The sequence below is a fragment of the Primulina eburnea genome, chromosome 1, assembly GCF_022965805.1.
Source record: "Primulina eburnea isolate SZY01 chromosome 1, ASM2296580v1, whole genome shotgun sequence".
Lineage (NCBI taxonomy): Eukaryota > Viridiplantae > Streptophyta > Magnoliopsida > Lamiales > Gesneriaceae > Primulina > Primulina eburnea.
In genome coordinates, this window is record NC_133101.1 from 62029700 (window position 1) to 62052550 (window position 22851).

General features: G+C 33.7%; 4 protein-coding genes and 1 long non-coding RNA gene across 26 annotated transcripts; 3 read left to right on the forward strand and 2 right to left on the reverse strand.

Moving 5' to 3' along the window:
* Positions 1 to 1603: 1603 nt before the first annotated feature.
* On the forward strand, positions 1604 to 2197 carry LOC140809338 (agamous-like MADS-box protein AGL80). Its single transcript, XM_073166935.1, has one exon. The coding sequence runs from the start codon at positions 1604 to 1606 to the stop codon at positions 2195 to 2197; it is 594 nt and encodes a 197-aa protein (XP_073023036.1).
* Positions 2198 to 5672: 3475 nt separating this feature from the next.
* Positions 5673 to 9126, reverse strand: LOC140838295 (uric acid degradation bifunctional protein TTL-like). 3 transcript variants are annotated; one of them, XM_073204490.1, is made up of 6 exons: positions 8863 to 9126; positions 8662 to 8753; positions 8092 to 8149; positions 7701 to 7802; positions 6645 to 6801; positions 5673 to 6314 (listed from the first exon to the last, which is right to left on the reverse strand). In XM_073204490.1, exons 1-6 carry the CDS (start codon positions 9004 to 9006, stop codon positions 5857 to 5859), a joined length of 1011 nt encoding a protein of 336 aa, XP_073060591.1. In that variant the 5' UTR covers positions 9007 to 9126; the 3' UTR covers positions 5673 to 5856. The 3 variants fall into 3 exon arrangements, with proteins under 3 accessions (XP_073060591.1, XP_073060582.1, XP_073060600.1); XM_073204481.1 differs by having other exon boundaries at positions 5673 to 6317; positions 8863 to 9125; XM_073204499.1 differs by having other exon boundaries at positions 5673 to 6317; positions 8873 to 9034.
* Positions 8951 to 12918, forward strand: LOC140838307 (3-hydroxyisobutyryl-CoA hydrolase 1-like). Of its 20 annotated transcripts, none has more exons than XR_012119578.1 (10): positions 8951 to 9090; positions 9246 to 9697; positions 9766 to 10039; positions 10122 to 10244; positions 10644 to 10706; positions 11041 to 11123; positions 11229 to 11284; positions 11751 to 11835; positions 12306 to 12385; positions 12545 to 12918. XR_012119578.1 is itself a non-coding variant. In XM_073204511.1 (10 exons), the coding sequence occupies exons 5-10, from the start codon at positions 10163 to 10165 to the stop codon at positions 12579 to 12581; spliced, it is 480 nt and encodes a 159-aa protein (XP_073060612.1). In that variant the 5' UTR covers positions 8951 to 9090; positions 9246 to 9362; positions 9575 to 9697; positions 9766 to 10039; positions 10122 to 10162; the 3' UTR covers positions 12582 to 12918. The 20 variants fall into 20 exon arrangements, 17 of the variants coding, with proteins under 17 accessions (XP_073060612.1, XP_073060703.1, XP_073060711.1 ...); XR_012119582.1 differs by having other exon boundaries at positions 12328 to 12385; XM_073204511.1 differs by lacking the exon at positions 11229 to 11284 and having other exon boundaries at positions 9246 to 9362; positions 9575 to 9697; positions 12328 to 12457.
* Positions 12242 to 13279, reverse strand: LOC140838396 (uncharacterized). The gene is made up of 3 exons (XR_012119585.1): positions 13188 to 13279; positions 13005 to 13083; positions 12242 to 12888 (listed from the first exon to the last, which is right to left on the reverse strand). It is a non-coding gene; the product is annotated as an uncharacterized lncRNA (long non-coding RNA).
* A 5108-nt stretch (positions 13280 to 18387) lies between these two features.
* Positions 18388 to 22550, forward strand: LOC140838401 (protein NRT1/ PTR FAMILY 7.3-like). Its single transcript, XM_073204671.1, has 5 exons — positions 18388 to 18533; positions 19662 to 19788; positions 19904 to 20121; positions 20354 to 20916; positions 21397 to 22550. The coding sequence occupies exons 2-5, from the start codon at positions 19668 to 19670 to the stop codon at positions 22259 to 22261; spliced, it is 1767 nt and encodes a 588-aa protein (XP_073060772.1). The 5' UTR covers positions 18388 to 18533; positions 19662 to 19667; the 3' UTR covers positions 22262 to 22550.
* The last annotated feature ends 301 nt before the right edge of the window (positions 22551 to 22851 follow it).

Genomic DNA, 22851 nt, shown 5'->3' on the forward strand with positions numbered 1-22851 from the left:
GGATTCAGATATTAAACGTGCCAAAAGTGATTAATTAATCTAATATTTAAGCTTGCAAATCTCAGTAAATTTTATTGATAAAGGCACACACATTATTATTTGCAATAAGTTGCTTGTTTAAATTCTTTTTTGATAATTAAATAATTACGGTTGTTTTGCTTGAGTACTTTAAAAAATGAAGAAAATTAAGGACACGGGTACTGGACCGATACGAAAAATCAGTCAAAATTTAATCAGTTGTGGTTAGCTAGCACATGAACAATGTGGAAATAAAATAGTATTCGTATTTTTACTTTTATTATTTGTGGGAAAAATAGTATTTCTTATACAAAGAAGGTAATTCTACCGAATAAATAGAGATGCAAAAAAAAAATTCGTGTCTTTACGCTCGCCAATATTGAAGATAAATGGCTCCGAATTAATTAGATGGTTTCGTATTATTAGATTATAGATCTCATTGAAATTGAATTTCAAATATAACAAGTTTGATTGTTTAACTTTTCGACGCAGCAATTAATCTTAAAATAAAGAAATCGAAACAAGTTGACGTGATTATTGTTATCCATGAAACAAAATATAGCACAAGTACATTTTCTTATCAAACCAATGAAAGGAAACAGAAAATACACGTTTGAGCCATTATTTAAAAAAAAGAAAGATTGGAATTGTTTCCCAAAGAAAAGGCATTGGACAACAAAATTACTCATATTATTTACAATCAGTATGAACACACAAAGAATGATATTATCAAATTCAAATTCTAGAGATATGATTACTAAAGTTTCATCACATATTAGTTAGTATTCATGATTGGCACAGTTAGCTTGCTTTTATATTAATTTTTTTAAAAATATATATTTTTAAGCATATTAAGTTATATTATATTTTATTTTTTGGCAAATAAAATAATAATGTTCTTGTGCATTAATATATATTAAATGATTGGAGAATAGGGTACACATATTTTATGGAGTACGTCTTTGTGAGACGGTCTCATGAATCTTTATCTGTTAGACGAGTCAACCCTACCGATATTCACAATAAAAAGTAGGCAAAAACTTGTCTGAAACGGTCTTATGTGTCGTATTTTGTGAGACATATATCTTATTCGGGTCATCCATGAAAAAATATTACTTCTTATGCTAAGAGTATTATTTTTTATTCTGAATATCGGTAGGGTTGACTCAACTCACAGATAAAGATTAACGAGACTGTCTCACAAGAGACCTACTCTAAAAAGTAATACTCTTAGCATAAAAAGTATTATTTTTTCATGGATGACCCAAATAAGATATTCGTCTCATAAAATACGACCCGTGAGACCGTCTCACACAAGTTTTTGCCTATTTTGTGATGTCGCGAGTCATTCTTAATTTACATATATAATATATATTTGGCGGCGTACTCATAAATAGAGTTTGCGGTTTTATATAAACGAGCGGTAAAGATCATATAATCGAGATTTGCAATAATTTAAACCGTTCGATTATGAATTTTTACAAACCCTAATTGGTACAAGAATATCTCTATATATACCCATCCCCCTCTCCTTAAAAACACACCCCAAGGAAGAAATATTAGAATTATTTATATTTATTAGGAAATGACAAGAAATAAGCTCACCCTAGCCTACATCGACAGCGATGCAGAAAGGAAAGCTTCGTTCAAAAAGAGAAAGAAGGGACTGATCAAGAAAGTGAGCGAGATCAAGATCCTGTGTGGTGTGGAGGCGTGCGTCGTTATATACAGCCCCTACGAAGCTCCGGTGGTGTGGCCGTCGCCTGAGGTGGCACGGACAGTGATCAGGCGTTTCAAAAACTTACCGGAGATCGAAAAAACCAGAAAGATGGTGAACCAGGAGAGCTTCACTCAACATCAGATCAAGAGAGCGGAGAAGAGGCTCCGTAAACTGCAGAAGGAAATCAAACGCAAGGAACTGAGGAATTTCATGTACATGGTTATAGAGGGGAAGGCTAGCATTGATGATTTCGATTTTCGTGATGCGAGGGAGATGAATTATATCATTCACGAGACACTGGAGGAGATCACTTGGAGGATGAAGGCCCTAAAAGAAGCTGGTGCTGACGGTGCACCGTCAGCGATGGGTCCAGGTGGCGGCAGCGGTGGTGATGGCGGAGGGCCACCGGAGAATTCTTCTGATTCAACTCCAGGATCCAGAACAATTCATTTCATTTGAATTGTCTGTTGTGCATGAAACTTGTTCTTGGAACCACATTACTATTCTCGGTTACATTTCGCAAGACTCAAGGATCCAGCGCGATCCGTTTTATGTTAATTAAATAAAAACTTGTTTTTGGTGTTTTCTACAATTAATTTGATGGTATTGATTTTCCCTTTAAATTTAGTCGTTAATTATCTGAATGAATTATGGTTTTAATTTTTTATTTTTTGGGTTTTGTTACAATGTTTAACGTTATCATGAAATGCCTTGCAATGTATACAAGTTTCTATATTATGGGCATTTCTTCTATTATTTTACTAATATGCATCGATTTAATTTATGTTTGTATTTAATTTAGTTTATCCAACTCATTAAAGAGTAGATCTCTTGTAAAACTATCTCACATATTTTTATCAATCATACTCATATTTATAACAAAAAACAATAATACTTTTGGCATAAAGTTAATAATTTTTTTATGAGTGATCCAAATAGAATATTTGTATCATAAAATTGACAAGTGAGACTATCTCTTATGAGTTTTTGTGCTCATTAATTAAGGATAAAATAAGAAATTTGTTTGTATAATTTGTTTTTCTAATGATATTTCTAAATTGTGTGAAAATCAAACAAGCGTATATCATTTGAGACATAAAGAGTATAAAGTTGATTCTCTACATCTAACAACATTTTTTTTTGCTTTTTTACTGGGACATCTTTCTATTAACCAGTGTTCTAAAAAGCTCGTTGAAGCGTGCTTAAGCTTGAAACTCGATAAAAACGCCCACTTCGGAGAAAATCGGAAAAAAATGGTTAAACTGTAGTTTGACCGAATCACTGTAGTTAAAGCGTTTAATTAAGTGTGTTTAACACAATTAATCGCATCTATTTATTATTTAAAAAAATTATTTTGAAGATATGTCTTTTTATTTTAAAATAATAAATTAGGTTTATAATTTAAATTTTTATTTTTTAATTTTAATTATGATTAAGCATGTGATTGATTTGACAAATATTTAGCATTTTTTAATGTGGTCTAGTTGCAAAAACAAATAAAAATTGTAATTTTGATATTTTTATGCTTTTATAAATATGAGAATTAATACATCAGACTTAAATTTATCATATTTATGTATTATTTTATTTATTTATTGGTTTGATATAATTACAATTACACTAAAAATAAAAAACGCTTTTTCATGCTTAAGCCTGTGTTAAACTCGCTTAAGTTTGAAAAGATTGGAGCTCGACATCCGCGCTTCGGGATACTTCACGCTTTTTAAAACCTTGCTATTAACTAAGTAATAAATCAGAATAAAATAGGAATTTTGTTTATCAACTTTTCTTTTCAAAAATTTTCTTAATTTGTGTGATAAAACAAACGTACAAAACTTATGAATTGTTTCATGAGTCAATTTTGTGAAACAAATCTCTTACCCAAATCAACTAATGAAAAAATATTATTTTTATGCTAAAAAATTTATTTTCGCTCTAAAGATGACCAGATTGACCCTTATCACAAAAGACATACTCAACAAACAATTAATCATGTATATTTAAAACAGAGGGAGTATAATTTTATTACTATAAATTTTACTTGAAATGACAAGGATGTGGCTTTTCATTCTTGTCCAATATTATGCATTTTTAAATTGTGGAAATCTGTTTTTAATTGTAGGTAACATATCTAACTTCATTTTTATGAATGAAGATTAATGCATATGTGATAACGAAAATCTCATATGTGGGTAATAGGAGTGAATTATAGGATTGGATTATATATATATACATATACATATAAGTATATAAAAAAAACATATTTTGTAATTCAAATATTTAATTGTTAATGTTCTCTTTCACTTTTCATTAAAAACATTATATTTTGATAGACAATGTCACGTCCCGAGCCCGGGCCCGCACCTGCGTGACTGCACAATGGGCCCCTATAGCAACTACTTCGTATTCGTACTCGCTTTACGAAAATGAGTAACCCAAGTTGCTATAGAAGTCCATTGTAAGCCATTATAAACTCATTTTAAATCTTTGATTTTTTTTTTATGTGGGACAAGGGTATCACAATCACCCCTCCTTCAGAACGCGACGTCCTCGTCGCGCCTGACCCGTCGATCCACCAGCACCGAGAATCTAGAGGTGGCTCCTACAGGTTCAAGAGGTGGCTCCCGTCATGTAGCACTTTGTCCCGCAGGTTCAAGAGGTGGCTCTCATGCACGTAGCACTTTGTCCCGCATAACACTTATTTCCCGGTGTTCCATGCCGGTGACCGGCTCTGATACCATTCTGTCACGCCCGAGCCCGGGCCCGCACCTGTGTGACTGCACAATGGGCCCATATAGCAACTACTTCGTATTCGTCATCGCTTTACGAAAATGATTAACCCAAGTTGCTATAGAAGTCCATTGTAAGCCATTATAAACTCATTTTAAATCTTTGATTTTTTTGATGTGAGACAAGGGTATCACAGACAATGTGTTTTCCCTAACTTATAAACAAAATAATGGATTTATGTATTTTTTCAGTACAAATCTCCTAAAATAACTTTTATATCATTCTTATATTTTGTAGCAGTCATTATCTTTAATTCAATATTGCATCAGTTTCTCAAAAATAATTTAAATAAGTCTTTTGTGAGACGGTTTTATGGATTTATATTCGTGAGACATATCTAATTGATCCATATTACTATGAAAAATAATAATTTTGATATAAAAAAGTAATATTTTTTCAAGTGTTGGGTCGCGTTGGGTACGTCTCACAAAATTAACTTGTGAGACGTTATCACAAAAGTTTTTGTGTTTAATTAATACCTTTGATTTTAAAAATCCAAGAATCTTTATACATCTCGAAAATAATTTAACATATATAGCGTAATATCATTATGACGATCGATAAATCATTTATATATGACTTTCATGGTAAAATAAATTCATAAACCAAATTTTCCGATACAATTAATATACCAAAACATATTTTTTTTTTCAAAATATTTTCCAAACTCAATCAAACATTACCCTGTACAGTCACCCCACACCGCCACACGCGCAAAGTAATTTTTTTTCTTCAAAAAAATTTGAGTGAACCTAAACAAACTAAGTTCATATATGCAAGGAAAAACAATATTTTTGATATAAAAATAATAATTTTTATTGATTGGGTCAGGTCGGATATCTATCTCACAAAATCAATTTGTAAAACGATAAATAAAATAAAATAGATAACCAACAAACGAACGAAACCACTTAGAGCTTACATTTTATTTTTTAAAATAATATTTAAATAATAAATTATGAAATTTTTAACATGTCAAAAATGAATCTTTTGTTGAGTTATATTTTGTTTTCTAGGAATACTTTCGTCGTGCCCCGATTTAACAATAATTTTGATGTTATACCTTATTATTTATATTTTAAATTTTCCAATATTAATATGAAATTAGTCAAACGGTTTCATCCCAATAACTCGGCACATATAATCTCCATACTGGCAACTATAAATTGTTTAGAAAAAAATTACTGAAAATTTACAAATATCAGTCGCACGGTTTCATCCTGGACAGAAATTATTATTACATCCTTCGCATAATGAGATTATCTGCAGGAGAAAAGAGAGCGATGATTCTGCAAATTTAAGTTTCATAGGCACGCAACAGTTGGCAGCTAGCTCCCACGGTAAGTGCTGAATGAAAATGGAGAAAGCAACAGCGGGACATGAAAATGCTCCAACTTTTGCGAATCCCGGACTTCAAAAACGATAGACACGTATGGGAAGAAGCCTGCCGGATTATACTTCCCAGTATTGAAACTGATCCGGTATATGCCAGGGTTCAAGTTGTCAACCATTTTCATCAACTGACCACTTCTACCATCTTTATCTGTAGTTGAAGAACCTTGAAGCTTCCAATTACGACTTGAATCCATTTGACCATATAATGGCCGGGACTGATTGTTGTCCCAAGTCTCGAGAAGGACTTCAATACCAGCAGCTGGAGAGCCACGGGCTATATCAAGAACGTGGGTCGTGATAGGTGGGCGTGTCCTTGTAAACGTTTCAGCAGATTTCTCAGCAGGAGTTTCCTTTGCGGCACCCAAATGTCCACTGATACGGCTCACTCGATCTTCTACAGTGTAAGAGAGAATGTCAGATAATGCTACAAAGATCAGTATCTAGGAGATTCTCACTGCTATGACCTTGAAAATTAAGAAAATCATTTCACAACACTTTTCAGTTTTGGCAAAAAAATCCTTGGAATGGTTTTACAAGGGATGGTTTTACAAGGGAATTCCCGGGAACATTCTACCACGGACCCCTGTTGCATTAAACACTTTGATTGGTTTTGCACACTTGCATAGAAAACAACTTTATTTCTTCAAAATTCAACAAGTCCATATGCTGGAGAACAGGGGAATACTTTGGAACAATAACAAACAAAAACTAAACAAGAAACCTCCAACTTTTGCCACATCTGAAGCATACTGGATGTTAGTTGCGGAAGCAGCAGTTGCATTAGCTGAAAATAGCTTAGAAAGACGTAGTTCTGTTATCTTCATTTGTTCCTTGGCTGCAAGCTCGAATTCGACTATTGGTCTGTTCTGATAGCGTCTCTGTAATAAGAGTATTCGTTAAGAACTACCCCAATATCTTGTCCTTTGACGCAGTCTATAATAGAATGATGCCAAGACTCAAGTACAGACCCATTAACTCATCTCTGGAATCTCACACGCATGGACCAACGTATGGCCTTTAGATCCCAAAACAGCCATTTAGATCCACCATTTTCAATAACAAAATAGTAAAATATAGAGGAATGGCATTTCATCTGAGGCATTCTATAGTAGTTTCATTCATATTTTTTCCTGATGTGTCAACTTAGTTATTTTATGATAATCTCCACGTGAGAGCTAAAGCCCTACAAATTTAACACAAAAAAAAGGAGAAAGAAAGCAGAAGCATAGTACCATCCCGTCTATCTCTCACTCGCCCAACAATCAACATCTTCAACCACCATCGCCGCCCAGCTCTGACAAAAAGCAGGTCGCCGGAGATCGCCTAAGCTAGCCCAAGTGGTCCCTTGTACGATTTCAGTCCGAGGAGTGAGAACCGAGTTGTCTCCGCAGCTCCATTTTCTGTCTAGCTGCTGCGCGCGAGCATACGTTCGAATTTCCAGCTTCTAACCTCTACGATTTCTTATTCCTTAAGAGTGTCTAGAGGTCGAATTTAGGTCCATTTCAGATTAAAAGAATCAGTTGAAGATACATCCAATTTCTAGTGTTTCGAATTTCATTATGGGTTTGATTATTTGGTTCAATGATTGATATTTATTTTATTATTGTTTGTAGGTACATTTTTGAGCCTCTTGCAGGTACTGATCAAAGGGAAAAAAAAAACAGCTGCAAAGAGTTGTTTAACTAGGAGTTGGATTTCTAACAAAATGCATAAAAGAGAAGTCTAATTTTGCAGAAACAATTCCACAAGGAAGAGCATTCAGCAGTGCAAAGATTACCTTCATCTCTGCCAGTATCTCCGGGGTACTTCTTCCAGACGCAAATATCAGAAACACAAACCCAAACTTCTGCCTATAGCGAGCATTCCACTCATATAGCTCCTACAAAATAAAGTGAGAAAAAGCATTAGCCATTTGATAGTGAAACTTAACATGCAATGGAAAAATATCATCAAATGTAAACATGAACTTCTTCAACATTTGAACATGGAAGTTAATCCAAAAATACATGGAAGTTAATCCAAAAATCACACTTCCAGCATTTGCATCAAAGGGTTATCACGGAGCATTATATTGCACATTAAAAATAATAGCCCTTTAATTTTAGCTTTAGAAAAACATGCTGATCTCAGATGAAAACTGACAAGCTGAATTATCAACTTGCATATACCTGCAAGGTGGTGTCAGTGGCAGTAGCTAAAGCAGTCGACTGTTCTCCCTTGCTCCACCTGTGGCGGTAATTAGTTATCAGGCCGGAACTTTTGAGTGTTAAACCGTCTTGAAACAAATTAAAACGATGAATAACATCATATAAAAATTCACTTCTTATAAAATGACAACGTGTTGCACACTACCATCGAAGACAACAAAACAAACCATCAGCACTATAAAGAATGGCACGGTTGTCAGTTTGAATGACAAAACAACAATAGTTCGCAATTTAACTTTTGGAAGGCTCACCACCGAGCAGTTAAATTTCTTAAAAGATCTACACACGACTTAAATCACATGTCTCAGTGCAATTTTATAAATCTAGGAGGGCTCACCACCAAGCAGTTAAATTTCTTAAAGATTTACACACGACTTAAATCACATGTCCCAGTGCAATTTTATAACTCTACCACACAAACAAGAATCCCCTGCTGTACTAATGAACATCATCCAGTAACTGATTCATCCCTAAATGGTAATATCTCGTTACAGAAACAGAAAGGTATAAAGAAAGCACGAGAAACTGAACTGAGCGCTGGTGGGACTTTTGTGGGCCTTCGACGGGCTTTCACCAATCTGAGGATGTGCAGAAAAAGCTTCCAGCCATCCATTTACATCCACCTAATCGATGCAAACAAAAACAAAACTTTCATTCTATCAAAATCAACAGTACTACACTTTCAAACACTATCACATGATAAAAAACAAATAGGGTGTTAAAGAAAGAGACTTTATTGAACCATGTATCACTGGCAGCACCGACGGCTTCTTGATAACTGGAAAAGGGCCCGGCAGACGCCATTTCTTTGGCAAATTTGACGCTTCCACAGCATGCCAACCATTCTTTCTCGCCCAAAACTATTAAAGATTCCATTTTCCCAAGGTTTCGGAGAACTCAGATTGGTGATTCACCCTGCGGTCGAGTGGAGTGTTTGAGATTTGCCTGTGTCAGCCTCCGGTGTGCTTCAGTGCATTATATTATCGATGATTATGATTATTAATGAATATTCTATTAAGAGAATGAAAAACTTCGGGCTCATTATTCCTTTGTACTTTTGGCTAGTTAAGTTGTACGTTGGCGTGGCTGTAGCTGATATATATTCCTTTTTGTAGCAATTTCAACACTTCATCTTGTTTTGGCCTTCCCGCTGATTGCCCACGCAAATAAAAGCAAAGAGGTTCAAGAACTCCATGGCTTCAATCTCTTCGACCAACGGAGAAAATTATCAGGTCCATAGAATTTAACTTATCTCGCTTGATTTTCTTTCAATCAATATTGATGATTTCCTTTTATAATTCTTGTTTATATAGTTATCTGCTTTTGTCTATTTAGCTTGAATTATCTGTTTATATTCGAAGTTTTACGCAATTTCAGTTTGTTTCTTTCTTTCTTTTTTTTTTCGGAAGTACGGCGGCATTGTTATTTATGAATTTCTCGGCAGGTTTTGGTTGAAGAGAAGTTTTCTGTGAGAATTTTCACACTGAACAGACCGAAGCAACTCAATGCACTTTTAACCGATAATTATATGCTCATTATCAGCTCTGTGAAATTTTAAATTGTTTCGGTAATTGAAATAATTTTGAAGAATATGCCCCCCCCCCCCCCCCCCCCCCCCCCCCCCCCCAAGTTTAGGAATATCAAATTCAGTATTTGGGGAGACTTATGTCTTTGATGTTTGTGATTTCTTCTTATGATGTTAATTTACATTCACCAAATCAAAATTTTAACCTTGTTGGGATTGATCATGTTCTATAACTGGAAGAGCGCCATCCAGCAGTCTCTTTGTTCAGAATATGTTCAATCTTTTTCCTGTAATGTTTTCTTCTTCTCAATCTAGGTTTCCCGTTTGTTGGAGCTTTTTATCGCTTGTAGGGAAGATTTTGCAGTTAAATTATTAATCTTGAAGGTAATTATCTATCAGATATTCAGATTCTACTCCCTTGGTTTCTGCCTATATGGCTCTCAGTTCTGTGGCCTTGTGAAATTAGAGTTATTTACACATTTGGGCTCTGTGGATTTGGTGCTTCCTATGCTTGTACCAGAAGCTCGTGGTACCTCCCTTGGTTTTCTGCTTGTCTGCTGGCAGATGCTAGCTTTCATTTTCTTTTACGGTTGGTTGTCTTTTCTGTAACAGTTCAATTCACTATGAGTTATAGTAAATCTGAAAATTCATGTCTCTCTGTTTGTCACTTTGAATATCAGTTTGTTCAATCTAGTGGTGGCCTGTGTTTTAGTAGGTTTATGCATGACCGTTAAAGAAGGGGCAGTCTATACGCGTCATTAACTATGTTGTCTTATGTGAGTATCAAATTTGGTTGGTTTTGTGTTTGTTAACTTCTACTGACAAGAAATTTGGAAGATAATATTTTTGCACTTTGTAAGCTATGACATACAATCAGATAAATGTTGATCCGTAGAGCGGCAGTAATAATTTATAGGCCAGGACAAACAATATATTCTTCTAGTTATATATATGTTTACGTGTGCTTTTCTGTAATATTTAATAAAAGGGACAAGGGAGAGCATTTGTGCTGGAGTTGATGTTGCAGTGGTTGTTCGTGATATCACTCTAGGTATGGACTTTAATAAATTATTGTTAGAAACAAGGAATCAGATCCTTGAGTTGAATCAACTATGACCTCAGGTTGCAATTCTAGTATAATGCAGTGCAAGAAATATCAAATTTTTACAATGATTTTACTTCACTCCAGATATATGCTGAGTCTGCATTTGAAGTCAATCAGCGAATTAATCCAAAAGCTCTTATTTCCTGATAGTTTTAATTAAATTCTTTTTATTCTCATTAGCCGTTTCAGGTTGTTGAACTCACCTGTCAGCACTCTACTTAGCAGTATGTTAAGACTCAATTGTATGATGGTTGACTCTTAATATTTATGTGAGCATCAGGTAATTGGAGGTCTGGTGCAAGTTATTTCAGAAAGGAATTTACTTTGAACTATGTGATGGCCACATACTACAGTAAACCCCAGGTGCTAATGTAGAAAAGATTTTCAGATAATTCTTTGTGGATATTAAGATGCTTGCAGTTGCCATTTCAGTAGTCCTTATTGTTTGTTTGGCACATGTATTTGAAGGTTTCAATTCTCAATGGTATTGTCATGGGGGGAGGAGGTGCTTGCTTCTGTACATGGTAGACTTCGCGTCACTACAGAGAATTCGATATTTATCTATTCTTTCCATGAATTCATGAATTTTCTGTTTTATCTTGATAATTTTCAACCACTTCTGTTTTCACTGTCTTTTTTGTCATTTTGACCAATAAATAGGCTAATTTGTGGCTTAACATTAAAATTTTTTGAATCTATTTGACGGCTAGTCTTCTGAGATAAATAATGAATTTTCTTCAAGGTTCAACATTTAATGTTACCTTTACTTTATTATATATTAGTAGCATTGTGTATGGCATATGCATTTAGCTTATATTTTTTTTATTTGTATTTATATTTGTTTCCATATAGAACTTCAGGCATCTGAAATTTTGGCATGCCCTGATTGAGTGCTGTGTTGTATGATAATTATAGCTATATTACCCCCATCATCAAATTTATCAGTTTCATTTGCCAAAGGTTATCCTTTATGAATTAACCTTCTTGCAGCTTTTTGCTGTGCCTGAAACAGCATTGGGACTCTTCCCTGACGTAGGTTCCTCGTACTATTTGTCAAGATCCCCTGGTTTCTTTGGTAAATTCTGTTATGCCCCTTTACTATTTCAGATGCCTTGTTTTTGACATAGACATGCCATATCTTTCATCCACATGTGGAGAATATTATCAAAGTAGTTGTGGCTTGCCTTCTACCTACTGTTAGATTTTCTTCGGTTCCTGATTTCAGCTTAGAAAGTATCATCATGTGATTGGGTATTCGACACCGACTGGTTCTCTAAATGAGAAGCTACACAACTTACCTAAAACGGAAGATTTAGAAATCGAAGAGTTGAATTCAAGAAAATATGCCTTTTCCCCCAAATAAAAGAAACATAGAAGAACAACACTGATGACACTACAGTTTCTTGTGTGGAAGCACTTCCAGTTTTTTAAATTTAACTCACTTAGGACGAACTGCAGATCCCCGACTCCTCCATTAAATTGAATACAAGTTAATATATCATTTATATATCAATTCTTCCAAATTCATTTGTTTAATACAAACAGAAAACAAAGGAAAATATTGCAGATTTCTCAAGTCACTCTTCTAATTCTTCCCCGACAGTTGTCCTTAGGCCTGGGATGCGGTACGTACATCAATTGGCTATTAGGATCATGTTGCTGAAGCCTGTCAAACAAGAAACAAATTTTATAGAAATGTAGGCTTTTTACAAAAATGTACTTAACATTGATTTTAGACTTTTCTTTTTCCAAATGCAATCTAACGAAATTTTGAAAGGATTCAGGAATCTGGATAAAACTTGGATGGTTGAAGCATGGTAACTAACTCATAGTTGAGGAGAAAATGGTGAAGGAAGACGGCCATTTCAAGCTTGGCAAGTTTATTTCCAGGGCACAGTCTGCTTCCAGCGCCGAAAGGAAGGAAATTTCCAGCTTTTGGCGTGAATCCCTGCATGTAATTGTAATACAAATATCATCACCACAACATGGTAAATATCATGTTAATTAGGACAACAACTCACATCCCATCTCGATGGATCGAACTTTTTTGGTTCAGCATATGTTTCGGGGTCAAAATGAACACTCCTGAACCAGACCAGCACTTTCCATCCCTTTGGAATTGTATAACCTGAAAATACATATTATTTTTATTATTATTTTTTTTAAAAAAAGGGTTGGTTAACTTTGTGAGTCAAATTTCTTCACTAACATACATTTTATTTTTAGAAATTTAATCCAAATTACCACAAACGTGAACATCTTTCACTGCCTCTCTGAAGACAACGGACGAGAATGTGATCACCCGAAGTGTTTCATCGATTACCTAACAAAACAATTTCAAGATCAAGAGTTCATAAAAATATGAAATTTAGCTCAAAAAGTCAAATATTGTTTCTGAAGAGCGTGTAAAATGAGGCAACAACACACCTTATCGAGATACTCCATTTTGCTGACTTCTTTAAGCGTCAAACCTTTTTGATCCGGTGGCCTGTTTCTCACAACTTCCTCTTGCTCTGCCTGTGCATATCATGCTATATTCGAGAATTATATTGTCAATTATGTGATTTTGTTGTCACAAATGCTTGACCTGGAAGGATGTGAATTAAAAAAAGTTCCATTTCTTACCCACGACGCACATGTTTATTAAGACTGGGAAATAAATGACGAAATTACGGAATCGGATACTACATGGTAGAACCTGAACTCTGATATCATGTAAAGATTGAGATTCAAACCTAACTAGATCCCAAAAACTATCTCAATCTCAAAAACTAGCACCGAGAGATGCTATTTATTGTGAGACGAGCACTTTCATATTTGGAGAGGCCCACCAGAACTAGCACTGAGAGATGCTACATATAGCAATCATACTGGCGCAAATAAAGTTCGAGTTAGATTTTCGAATGATCCAGCAATGAAAGTGTGCTAACCCGGTTTAAAAAATTCATTGGGCTTACAATGGCAAGTTATGGTTTGATCATCCCATACTATGTTGTGGTCCAAAATGTAAGTGTAAATAATTTGTTGGGCCAATTTCTGAGGTTTTATTACATATGGCAATGTTCAGTAAGAAAAACTCTGATGCTTTGAATTCAATCATTGTTTGATCCAAACATTTGTCTCAATTTTTATAAAAAAATGATAATTACATATGAATAAGATATTTGATTTATCATTCATCTCTCTCATTAATCGAATTAAACGATACCAAAGTGTTGAGTATTGTTTCCCAAATAAATTTTATAATTTAAGTAGAGTTTATTACAAGATATTTACCTCCCAAGTTCCCAACTCATCTCTCTCAACTAACGATTGTCCTGTTTGCATAAATAATCGGTTTACGGTTTTTCGAATGCCTAATCCTAAACCAAACCATTTTAATTCGGTCCGGTTTGGTTTTTTTGTATTACGGTTTGGTTATTACGGTCGGTTATTACGGTTTGTGTAATAAATTTAGTTATAAATAAAGTTGTACGTTATAAATTTAAAAAAAATATAATAAAAAACCACAATCAAATTTGTTTGATTATCTTACAAAAACCAAAATAAAGTAATCAAAAATAGGCATAGCTATCATTCGTGTTACCAATTTGTCAAGTATCTCACAAACATCAAAATAATAAAAATTACAGCAATGACAATTATAAGCAATTTGGAATTTGGATATATTGATAGTGAATAATTCCAGCAATGGATTTATCAACTCTTGCAATAAAAATTCTCATGTGTATGGAAATTAAAATATCAACACATTATAAAAAGAATAAGTTCATATAAATTAGATCAACTTAACAAACCTGATTGCAAGTCACAACTATATATCAATAATGCAAGAATCTCTTCCATCATTGATAAAATCTAGAAAAATTTAAAAACAAGTATCATCAACCGATAAAGAATAAAATAATTATAACATTAAAGATATGAGATATATAAATTAGATAGCAGAGAACTACCAAAGCAACACATGTTTCTTCTTCTCCAATCTAGACTTGTGTTGTTGGTTTATTGAAAAGGAAATGTGTGAAGCAAGACACAAGCACAACAATTCAACAAAGGTGTGCGACTGCGGCTGAAATTTTGAATGTCAAAACCTAAGTTGGGACATGTTTGGTTTATTTTTAAGTTCTATTTTTAATTTTTAAGTTGGGACATGTTTGGAGTACAATATAATAAAAAAAACAAATAATTCTCATATATTCGGTTTTTCGGTTTTTTCGGTTTTTTTTTAAAAAAACCGAAAACCGAACCGGAAAACCGAAAATGCGTAATATAGAAACCGAAACCGGTCAAATAACCGAAAAAACCGAACCGTAAAAACCGAATTTTACGGCGCCCGGAGTGAGCGATTTTACCTTTTTTGAAATAAGATAGAGAGATAAGTCAAATAGCTGTCAGAAGCTAAGCCTACACCACATACTATAATAATATACATATGTTAAAAATAATCTACTGCAATTTTCGAGGTTGTGTTGGAAGAAAAATACTCCATGGAAGCTGCCGAACACGGGATGGGATATATATATATATGCAAAGTGGCTGCCAGATTGATAAGTAGTACGATAATTATTATATATTCCGCCGCCTTAATATCTGATATATATATATATATATATATATATATATATATAATTGAGTGTGCTTATTATATCTTCGTTTGTCTTTTCTGTGCTGGTGATATGTCATCAAGAGGCGTGCCTCAATTGGATACGACCTTCTGAATTTCAAAACATTTTTTTTTTTTTATCTTTATCAAATAATAAATAAACAAAGTAAAGTAGGACTCCGAGTCTAACCTACTAGCTAATAGCTACCATTGATTTTTGTTTGTTTATCAACTTGGCATCTGAATGAGAGGGAAGTGTTTAATTTTTGTAAAAAAATTATATACTTAGATGGTTAATTTTAAATTTGTAATTAAATTATTAAAAAATTAATTATAATCACACAGTATATATTATTATTTCACGAAAAAAATTTTAAGTGAAAGTACGTGTTATTTAAAAAAAAAAATAAATTTAACATTCAAGGGAGTAATTACTCTTTGTATTTATATCTCAAATAGCAATTAAACATGAATAGATATGTCTATTCATCTCCCTCAACTAATATCTCGTGTATTTTATTAATGTAATTAATCTCAACATCAACTCAAATTTCAAACAGATGGACGTTAACGCTATAAATATTTAATTAAACAAAATGAAAGATAGAGTCTGAACTTTTTTAAATTTCAATAGAATAAAAAAACAAATGCAATTAAAATGTAGTCAGGATACGAATTTTTTTCTTTTTTTTTTTTTTAAAAAAAAGTACTATGAATGAGACTATGCTCATTTTTATTGATATTAAAATTGATTGGCGCATTAATAAAATAAATTTTGTGCGGCTATTAACGACGCATGTCATCAAATCATCATTTATAACTTACCAATTTTAAGGTTAAAAAAAAATTATATTGATTTAAAAATCAATATTTCGCAAATTTATCTATCACAATATATTCTTTTGTTTGATAAAACGACACGTTATAATGACCAATTTTAAAGTTTAAAGAAAAAATTATATTGATTTAAAATCAACATTTCACAAATTTATCTATTACAACACATCGTTCACAAATTTATCTATCACAATATCGATGAGAAGACATTTATATATTTGATGTAATTAAACATATCAAATTTGTAAATCTAATATGTGAGTTACATCTCATCGATGCTATTATGTTGTAACATGAAAATGAAAGGTCATTTGTCCCATCTTTCTTGTATAATTTTTATTCCAACCTATTATTGTCATTTATAAATTACATCAGATATTACAAATACAAAGATTATATATTGGGCTTATAGGTCATGTCTGTCAATAAAGACGAATTTATTTCTAATATAGTTAATTGTAAGATATATACAACAACAACAAAAAATGTATAATTAAAATTATTTTATATTTCGAGCAAAATGTCTATTAAATTACTTTTACATTTTTCTTTATCGAATTATTTTTATATCCAACATATCAATATTCTTGTGTGTGTCAAAAGAATGAAATATTGAACAAAATATTTAGCTAAGTATATGCACATGTTAAAAATGCTGAATGAAAATTTTCATATTACCTTCAAAATAAATTCAGGTTTTCTTTATTTTTTTCAACCATATTAGTTTATTTTAAAAGACGCAATCATATATTGGCTTTTCTTTATTAAAAAAAATCTGGAAATGGATTTTAAATCGTCCATTTTGTCCGTGTGTCTACCCACCAAATTATTAATTTAAATAAATAAAATTATAAAGAAAGCAAGTGGAGCATATAAAATTGTATTTAGTATTATAAAAAAGTACACTTACATTTCAACTCAATATATGTGTTAGCATCGATACAGCCTTCCTGAAAGTGATGAGCTACAGACTTATCAATAACTCGAGTCTAATTCATCAATGTTGTATTTAAATTGATGGATTTCAAATATATTCGAATGTATTTTTTGTTGCTTTGGATAAGCAAGATCATGAATTTCAAATTTATGTTAAATATGATGGATTTCAAATTCACCCCATAATGATGTCATTAGAAATCCATTATACTGTGTGTAACTAATGTATAAATAAATAAGGTATGAATTTAAGGTTTGATCTTTATTATTAACAATATAACTATAATCGAATTTTTATGGATTTCAAATTAATCTTCTCAAATACATCCTGAAATTTTATTCTTTCTAAGAAAATTCAAATTTTGGCCTGATCTGTAGATTAAAAGAAAATGTGCGACGTACTACAGAAGTGCCATTTCTTGTTAAAATTCTTATATGTATACATGCAATGTATATTTGTCTCCAAATCCAAGTGTCCTATGAAACAACTTTGAAAATTTAGACGAAAATTGGAATTTATATCGAAAGTTATAATTATTTGAGAACCTGCAATTTTTTTTATTATATATATATGTTAGTTTTGTAATTTTGTTCAGATTTCATTATTAATCTTGTATATTCAATTTTCCATACTTTTAGTCATTTTATTTTTAAAATCGGGAGTGTTTATATTGCGCTACACATGTCAGTGCTACGTCGGTTCCACAACATCGTCACGCCAGAAAAAGAAAAAAAAAACTAAAAGTGCAACAACAAAAAAATAACAAACTAAAACTGAATTTTGACAATATAAAAGAACTAAATCGCAAAGAATCAAATATATATATATGACATAACAAGTTTTCCTTAATTTAACTTCAAATATTTTTCCCAAAAGTATTGATTATAACCGGATTATGATTCATGGCGCAACAAACCATTTTTATTGGAAAGATACCATTTTTTTTAAAAAAAATAAAAATTATCCAAAGAAGACTTAAAAAACACAAAAATTCATCCCAAGATAAAAAAATGTTTGCTAGAAACAACATTTTCTCCCTAACAATGCTTAAGACATTCTTGAAATTCATAGCTACATTAAATATGATGACATTTCACTATGGAATCAATGCTTGATTAAAATATCCAAAATTCATAGTTATCACTATTCACATGTTTTAAATAATAATAAAAAAAATAAAAACAAAATGTGAAGTTTTCCATATTGTATAGTGGCCTTCCCTTTGGTTCCCCATAGCTTCCCCTGAAGAATCCCTCACCCTCTATAAATACATCACCATCTTCTTCTTCTGAACTACAAAACCTAAAAAAAAAAAGAACACCAAGCCCATCTTCCCAAGTTTCTTACAACTATTAAGCAGAAACAAAGTTTAAGTTTAGCTAGCTGCTAATCGGTTTGTGCTTTTACGATAGCTCTACACACTTTTTTTTCTTGTTAGAGTTAACTAGCAAGCGCCAAATATAGAAATTTTAACGGAGTGCGGTTTGGTATATCTATCACGCACAGTTTTATTTGCAGTTGGTACTATGATATCTTCTGAGATTGTATGTTGATAATCATTCGCTCGTATCGATAGTCGTTCGTGATACGCTAGTATGATTATGAGCAGTAGCCAAGAACTCTTCTGTCAGGATAATTAAGATTAATTTTCTTGATTCTTGGAAGCTAATTAACTAACTATACATACACACACACACACACACACACACTATTTTGTTTTATTATATATATTTTGAAGCTTTAACGGTGGATTCATAAACTGCTGAATTTCTGTGTTTAAGTAATTGGGATTGTGCGTTGAATCTGACATTTTCTTTAGCCCCATATATTTTGCTAACATCTCCCGGAGTTGCCACAAAGTTAAAACTCTTGGTGGGATGGGTAACGTGGAGGTTGCCCTCCCTTTCTTTTATAAATATTTTACGGCCGAACAAATGCACACGCATGTATATTAGACAGCAAAAATAATACGATTTCGTGCGCATCGAACATGTTATCATGCATGTATATTTTACGGCTCGTTCGATTTCGAAAAATAAGAAGAATGCAACAATTCACGTAGATAGTTTGCCTTCTAAAATACTCTTAAGAAGAAAGAAGTTCAAGTTGAATATTTCTTTGATATGTGGAAAAAGTTAGTATATCAATGAGCAATTCCAGCTTCACATGTCATCTGTGGGCATTTGTTTGTATTTTTCTGTCCTTATTTTTTTTTATTTTTTTTATGATTTCTTATGACAACTCTGGTTTCACCCAATTCTATATTAATTAAATTCTTGAATAAAGTTACTGTGTACGTGTGTCACAATTATCACAGCAACAATTTAGCAAATAATGATCTAGCTAAAAAAACACTTAAATTACGACAAAAAAACATGCATGATTTTAGAAGTAGAAACGACTTTTTTTACCCGCTCCAGCTAATTTTACCTGAACAAATCCAATGATAGCAACCTATTTAGTTTCTATGTTCAAACTTAAATAGGTAAATTCTCATAAATGTCGTATGCTTCATCACTAGGATCAAATGGGAGAGAAGACCAGAATGCACCAAGCAGAATACACCCTTGACGGATCAGTTGATCGCGATGGAGCGCCGGCTGTTCGAGCACGAACTGGATCATGGTATGCTGGCTGTCTTATACTAGGTAAGCCAAAACTGCAAATTAAAAGCATGCTTTTATATTTGCTAAACTTGTAACTGTTGCTATATATTTATTTTTGGGAAGATTTTTGTTTCTTATAATTACACTTTTATTTCAGTGAATCAAGGCCTCGCCACACTTGCATTTTTTGGGGTTGGAGTCAATCTAGTATTGTTCCTTACCAGAGTAATGGGCCAAGACAATGCTGATGCTGCAAATAATGTTAGCAAATGGACAGGCACAGTTTACCTATTTTCCCTTCTGGGGGCGTTTCTTTCCGATTCCTCCTGGGGACGATACAAAACTTGTGCCATTTTCCAAGTCATATTTGTGATTGTAAGTTGAAGAATCAAGAAATTTCGTTATTGCACTTAAAAATTAATAGCATCATATGGATGGGACAAGCTTGCCTGGTTCTGGTTTGGCAGATTTTAAGGGCTCAAGTCCAGCCATAAATCGTGGTCTTGACGTGGCATCACAGCTCTTTGTGTTTTTGCCAAATCGAGTTCCGACAAGATTTTCCCAGAATGTGGATATCCCTTACTAAAATATGGTGAATTGATGACAGGGTTTGGTCTCCTTATCATTGACATCATACTCGTTCTTGGTCAAGCCAAATGGCTGTGGCGATGAAAACACTCCGTGCGGCTCACATTCTACGCTCCATCTTTCGCTCTTCTATGTGTCGATTTACCTAATTGCACTGGGAAACGGAGGGTACCAACCTACAATCGCAACATTTGGAGCCGATCAATTCGATGAAGAACATCCCAAAGAAGGCCACTCAAAAGTGGCTTTCTTTAGCTACTTTTACTTGGCCCTGAATCTCGGGTGCTTATTTTCAAACACAATCTTGGGTTATTATGAAGATAAAGGGATATGGGAAATAGGGTTTTGGGCATCTGCTGGATCTGCTACGGTTGCACTGATTTTGTTCCTGATTGGAACTCCAAGATACAGACATTTCGTACCCAGAGGCAACCCTTTATCAAGATTTTGTCAAGTGATTGTTGCTGCATCAAGAAAATGGAAAATGGAGGTGCCTTCAAATGATGATGAGTTATATGAAGTACAGGAAGCTCATCTTGCTGACAATGCAGGCAGAAAAATACTTCATACACAAGGATTCAAGTAAGTTGTGACACTAAAAATTTCCAAATGTTTTCCCGATCAAGGATCGAGGATGTGATTATTTGCAAGATTGACTCTATTACCAACTATTTTGTTTCTCTTCTTACTGTAAATCCAAATTAGAAGTTAAGATCTAACAGTTTTATGCTCCAGCTTGACTTCACTCACAATTTGAGAAGTCTATATATGAACTTGAACTCGATTTGCGTGTATATTGAGCAGCTCGGGCTGATGAAAATATGAGCGTGACTTGAACTCGATTTATATGTACTTGCAATCGACACAAATTGCCTATTTCAGTAGCTCATCCATTTGGCTAGAAGAGAGCTACTTCTCATTTAGATTCACTTGCACCTAGTACTCGTGGCAGATCGAATTGAAGAAATCTGAGGGTCTTGTTTTATAAGCCTCTCAAATTTCTCTTATTATATATATTTCATCATCCTCTCAAATTTTATCATTCTGTAATTTATCGCGCAGATTCTTGGACAGAGCAGCAGTCATGACACAAAGAGACTACACAATAGTGAAAAAAAACAACGCCCATAACCCATGGCAATTGTGCTCCATCACACAAGTGGAAGAAGTCAAATGCATATTAAGACTCCTCCCAGTCTGGCTATGCACGATACCATACTCGGTGATCTTCACTCAAATGCAATCCATTTTCGTCGAACAAGGTGCTGCCATGAAAACAACCTTGGCAGGCTTCCACGTCCCTGCAGCCAGCATGTCCAGCTTTGACATCCTAAGCGTTGTAGCCTTCATTTTCATCAACAAGCTCCTCATCGAACCCCTCGTGTCCAAGTACAGGAAGTCAGGTGGATTAACCGAGCTCCAGCGGATGGGGATCGGCTTGGTCATTGCCATTGCAGCAATGCTGTCTGCCGGATTAGTCGAGCATTTCAGGCTCAAATACTCACAAAAGGACTGCCCAAATTGTGCAAATTCCAGCAGTTTAAGCATATTCTGGCAGGTGCCTCAGTATGTTCTAATCGGAGCATCTGAAGTTTTTATGTATGTGGGGCAGCTCGAGTTCTTTAATGGACAGGCACCGGATGGATTGAAGAGCTTCGGAAGTGCACTTAGCATGATGTCCATATCATTGGGGAATTACGTTAGTAGCTTGATTGTAAGCATAGTTATCAAGATTTCAGCATCTGATGAAATGCCTGGATGGATTCCTAGAAACCTAAACAAGGGGCATTTGGACAGGTTTTATTACCTTTTGGCGGCATTGACAGCGGCTGATCTTTTCTTGTACATCGTGTGCGCAAAGTGGTACGAGTTCACAAGATTTGAAGACAGGAGCAATAGAGGGAAGGTCAATGATGCGAGAATCTAATCCATGTAGAAGAAACTTATAATGTGTGGTTTTTCTCCTTTTATACGCCACGTTGTTTAATGGGGGAATTTATATATGTGCCAAGAATAATAGAGAAAATAAGAGAGTATGGTCGTGGATGTGTATATACTTGCAAGGAAACTAGAGGAGTGGGCAAGGCAAAGATTGTATCACTTCTCCAAGTTGAGCAACTGGGGAGACTGATATATCCTCTGTATGTAAAGAAGACGATGTTTATATTAAAAAAACGAACTCTGTACGCCTATTATCAAATTCCCCTGAATTTTAATTATTGTTTCATACCCTCTAGTATTTTTAGTTCATTTCACATCTTTTTACATAGTTGGTATTTTCTGTTACACTAATCATATGTTAGTTGATTGATTCATGAATTAAAAGGTTTACAAATTACAATTATTTACTCTCCTATTGGCTATTGCACATTGTTAATTGGGTGTCTTCCAAGCTGGCCAGTAAACGGGAATGCAGGATAGAGTAGTTGAAAAATAGTTTGTTACTGGCCATAACAAATTAACAGGCTATCACCAGTGGCAAGGAGGTAGGAAAAACTCTCTGGACCATGCAAATTC

What these genes read in the sequence shown, in the direction of transcription:
- LOC140809338 (XM_073166935.1), top strand. Translation starts at nt 1,604, where the DNA reads ATGACAAGAAATAAGCTCACCCTAGCCTACATCGACAGCGATGCAGAA.
- LOC140838295 (XM_073204481.1), bottom strand. Translation starts at nt 9,006, where the DNA reads ATGGAATCTTTAATAGTTTTGGGCGAGAAAGAATGGTTGGCATGCTGT. An exon ending in CCACTGACACCACCTTGCAG is followed by an intron (nt 7,803 to 8,091) that starts GTATATGCAAGT and finishes TTTATTTTGTAG; the next exon opens with GAGCTATATGAGTGGAATGC. An exon ending in AGATGTGGCAAAAGTTGGAG is followed by an intron (nt 6,318 to 6,644) that starts GTTTCTTGTTTA and finishes CTTACACTGTAG; the next exon opens with AAGATCGAGTGAGCCGTATC.
- LOC140838307 (XM_073204511.1), top strand. Translation starts at nt 10,163, where the DNA reads ATGCTTGTACCAGAAGCTCGTGGTACCTCCCTTGGTTTTCTGCTTGTC. An exon ending in CATACTACAGTAAACCCCAG is followed by an intron (nt 11,124 to 11,750) that starts GTGCTAATGTAG and finishes ACCTTCTTGCAG; the next exon opens with CTTTTTGCTGTGCCTGAAAC. An exon ending in AAGATCCCCTGGTTTCTTTG is followed by an intron (nt 11,836 to 12,327) that starts GTAAATTCTGTT and finishes AAAATATTGCAG; the next exon opens with ATTTCTCAAGTCACTCTTCT.
- LOC140838401 (XM_073204671.1), top strand. Translation starts at nt 19,668, where the DNA reads ATGGGAGAGAAGACCAGAATGCACCAAGCAGAATACACCCTTGACGGA. An exon ending in TCCAAGTCATATTTGTGATT is followed by an intron (nt 20,122 to 20,353) that starts GTAAGTTGAAGA and finishes AATTGATGACAG; the next exon opens with GGTTTGGTCTCCTTATCATT. An exon ending in CTTCATACACAAGGATTCAA is followed by an intron (nt 20,917 to 21,396) that starts GTAAGTTGTGAC and finishes TTTATCGCGCAG; the next exon opens with ATTCTTGGACAGAGCAGCAG.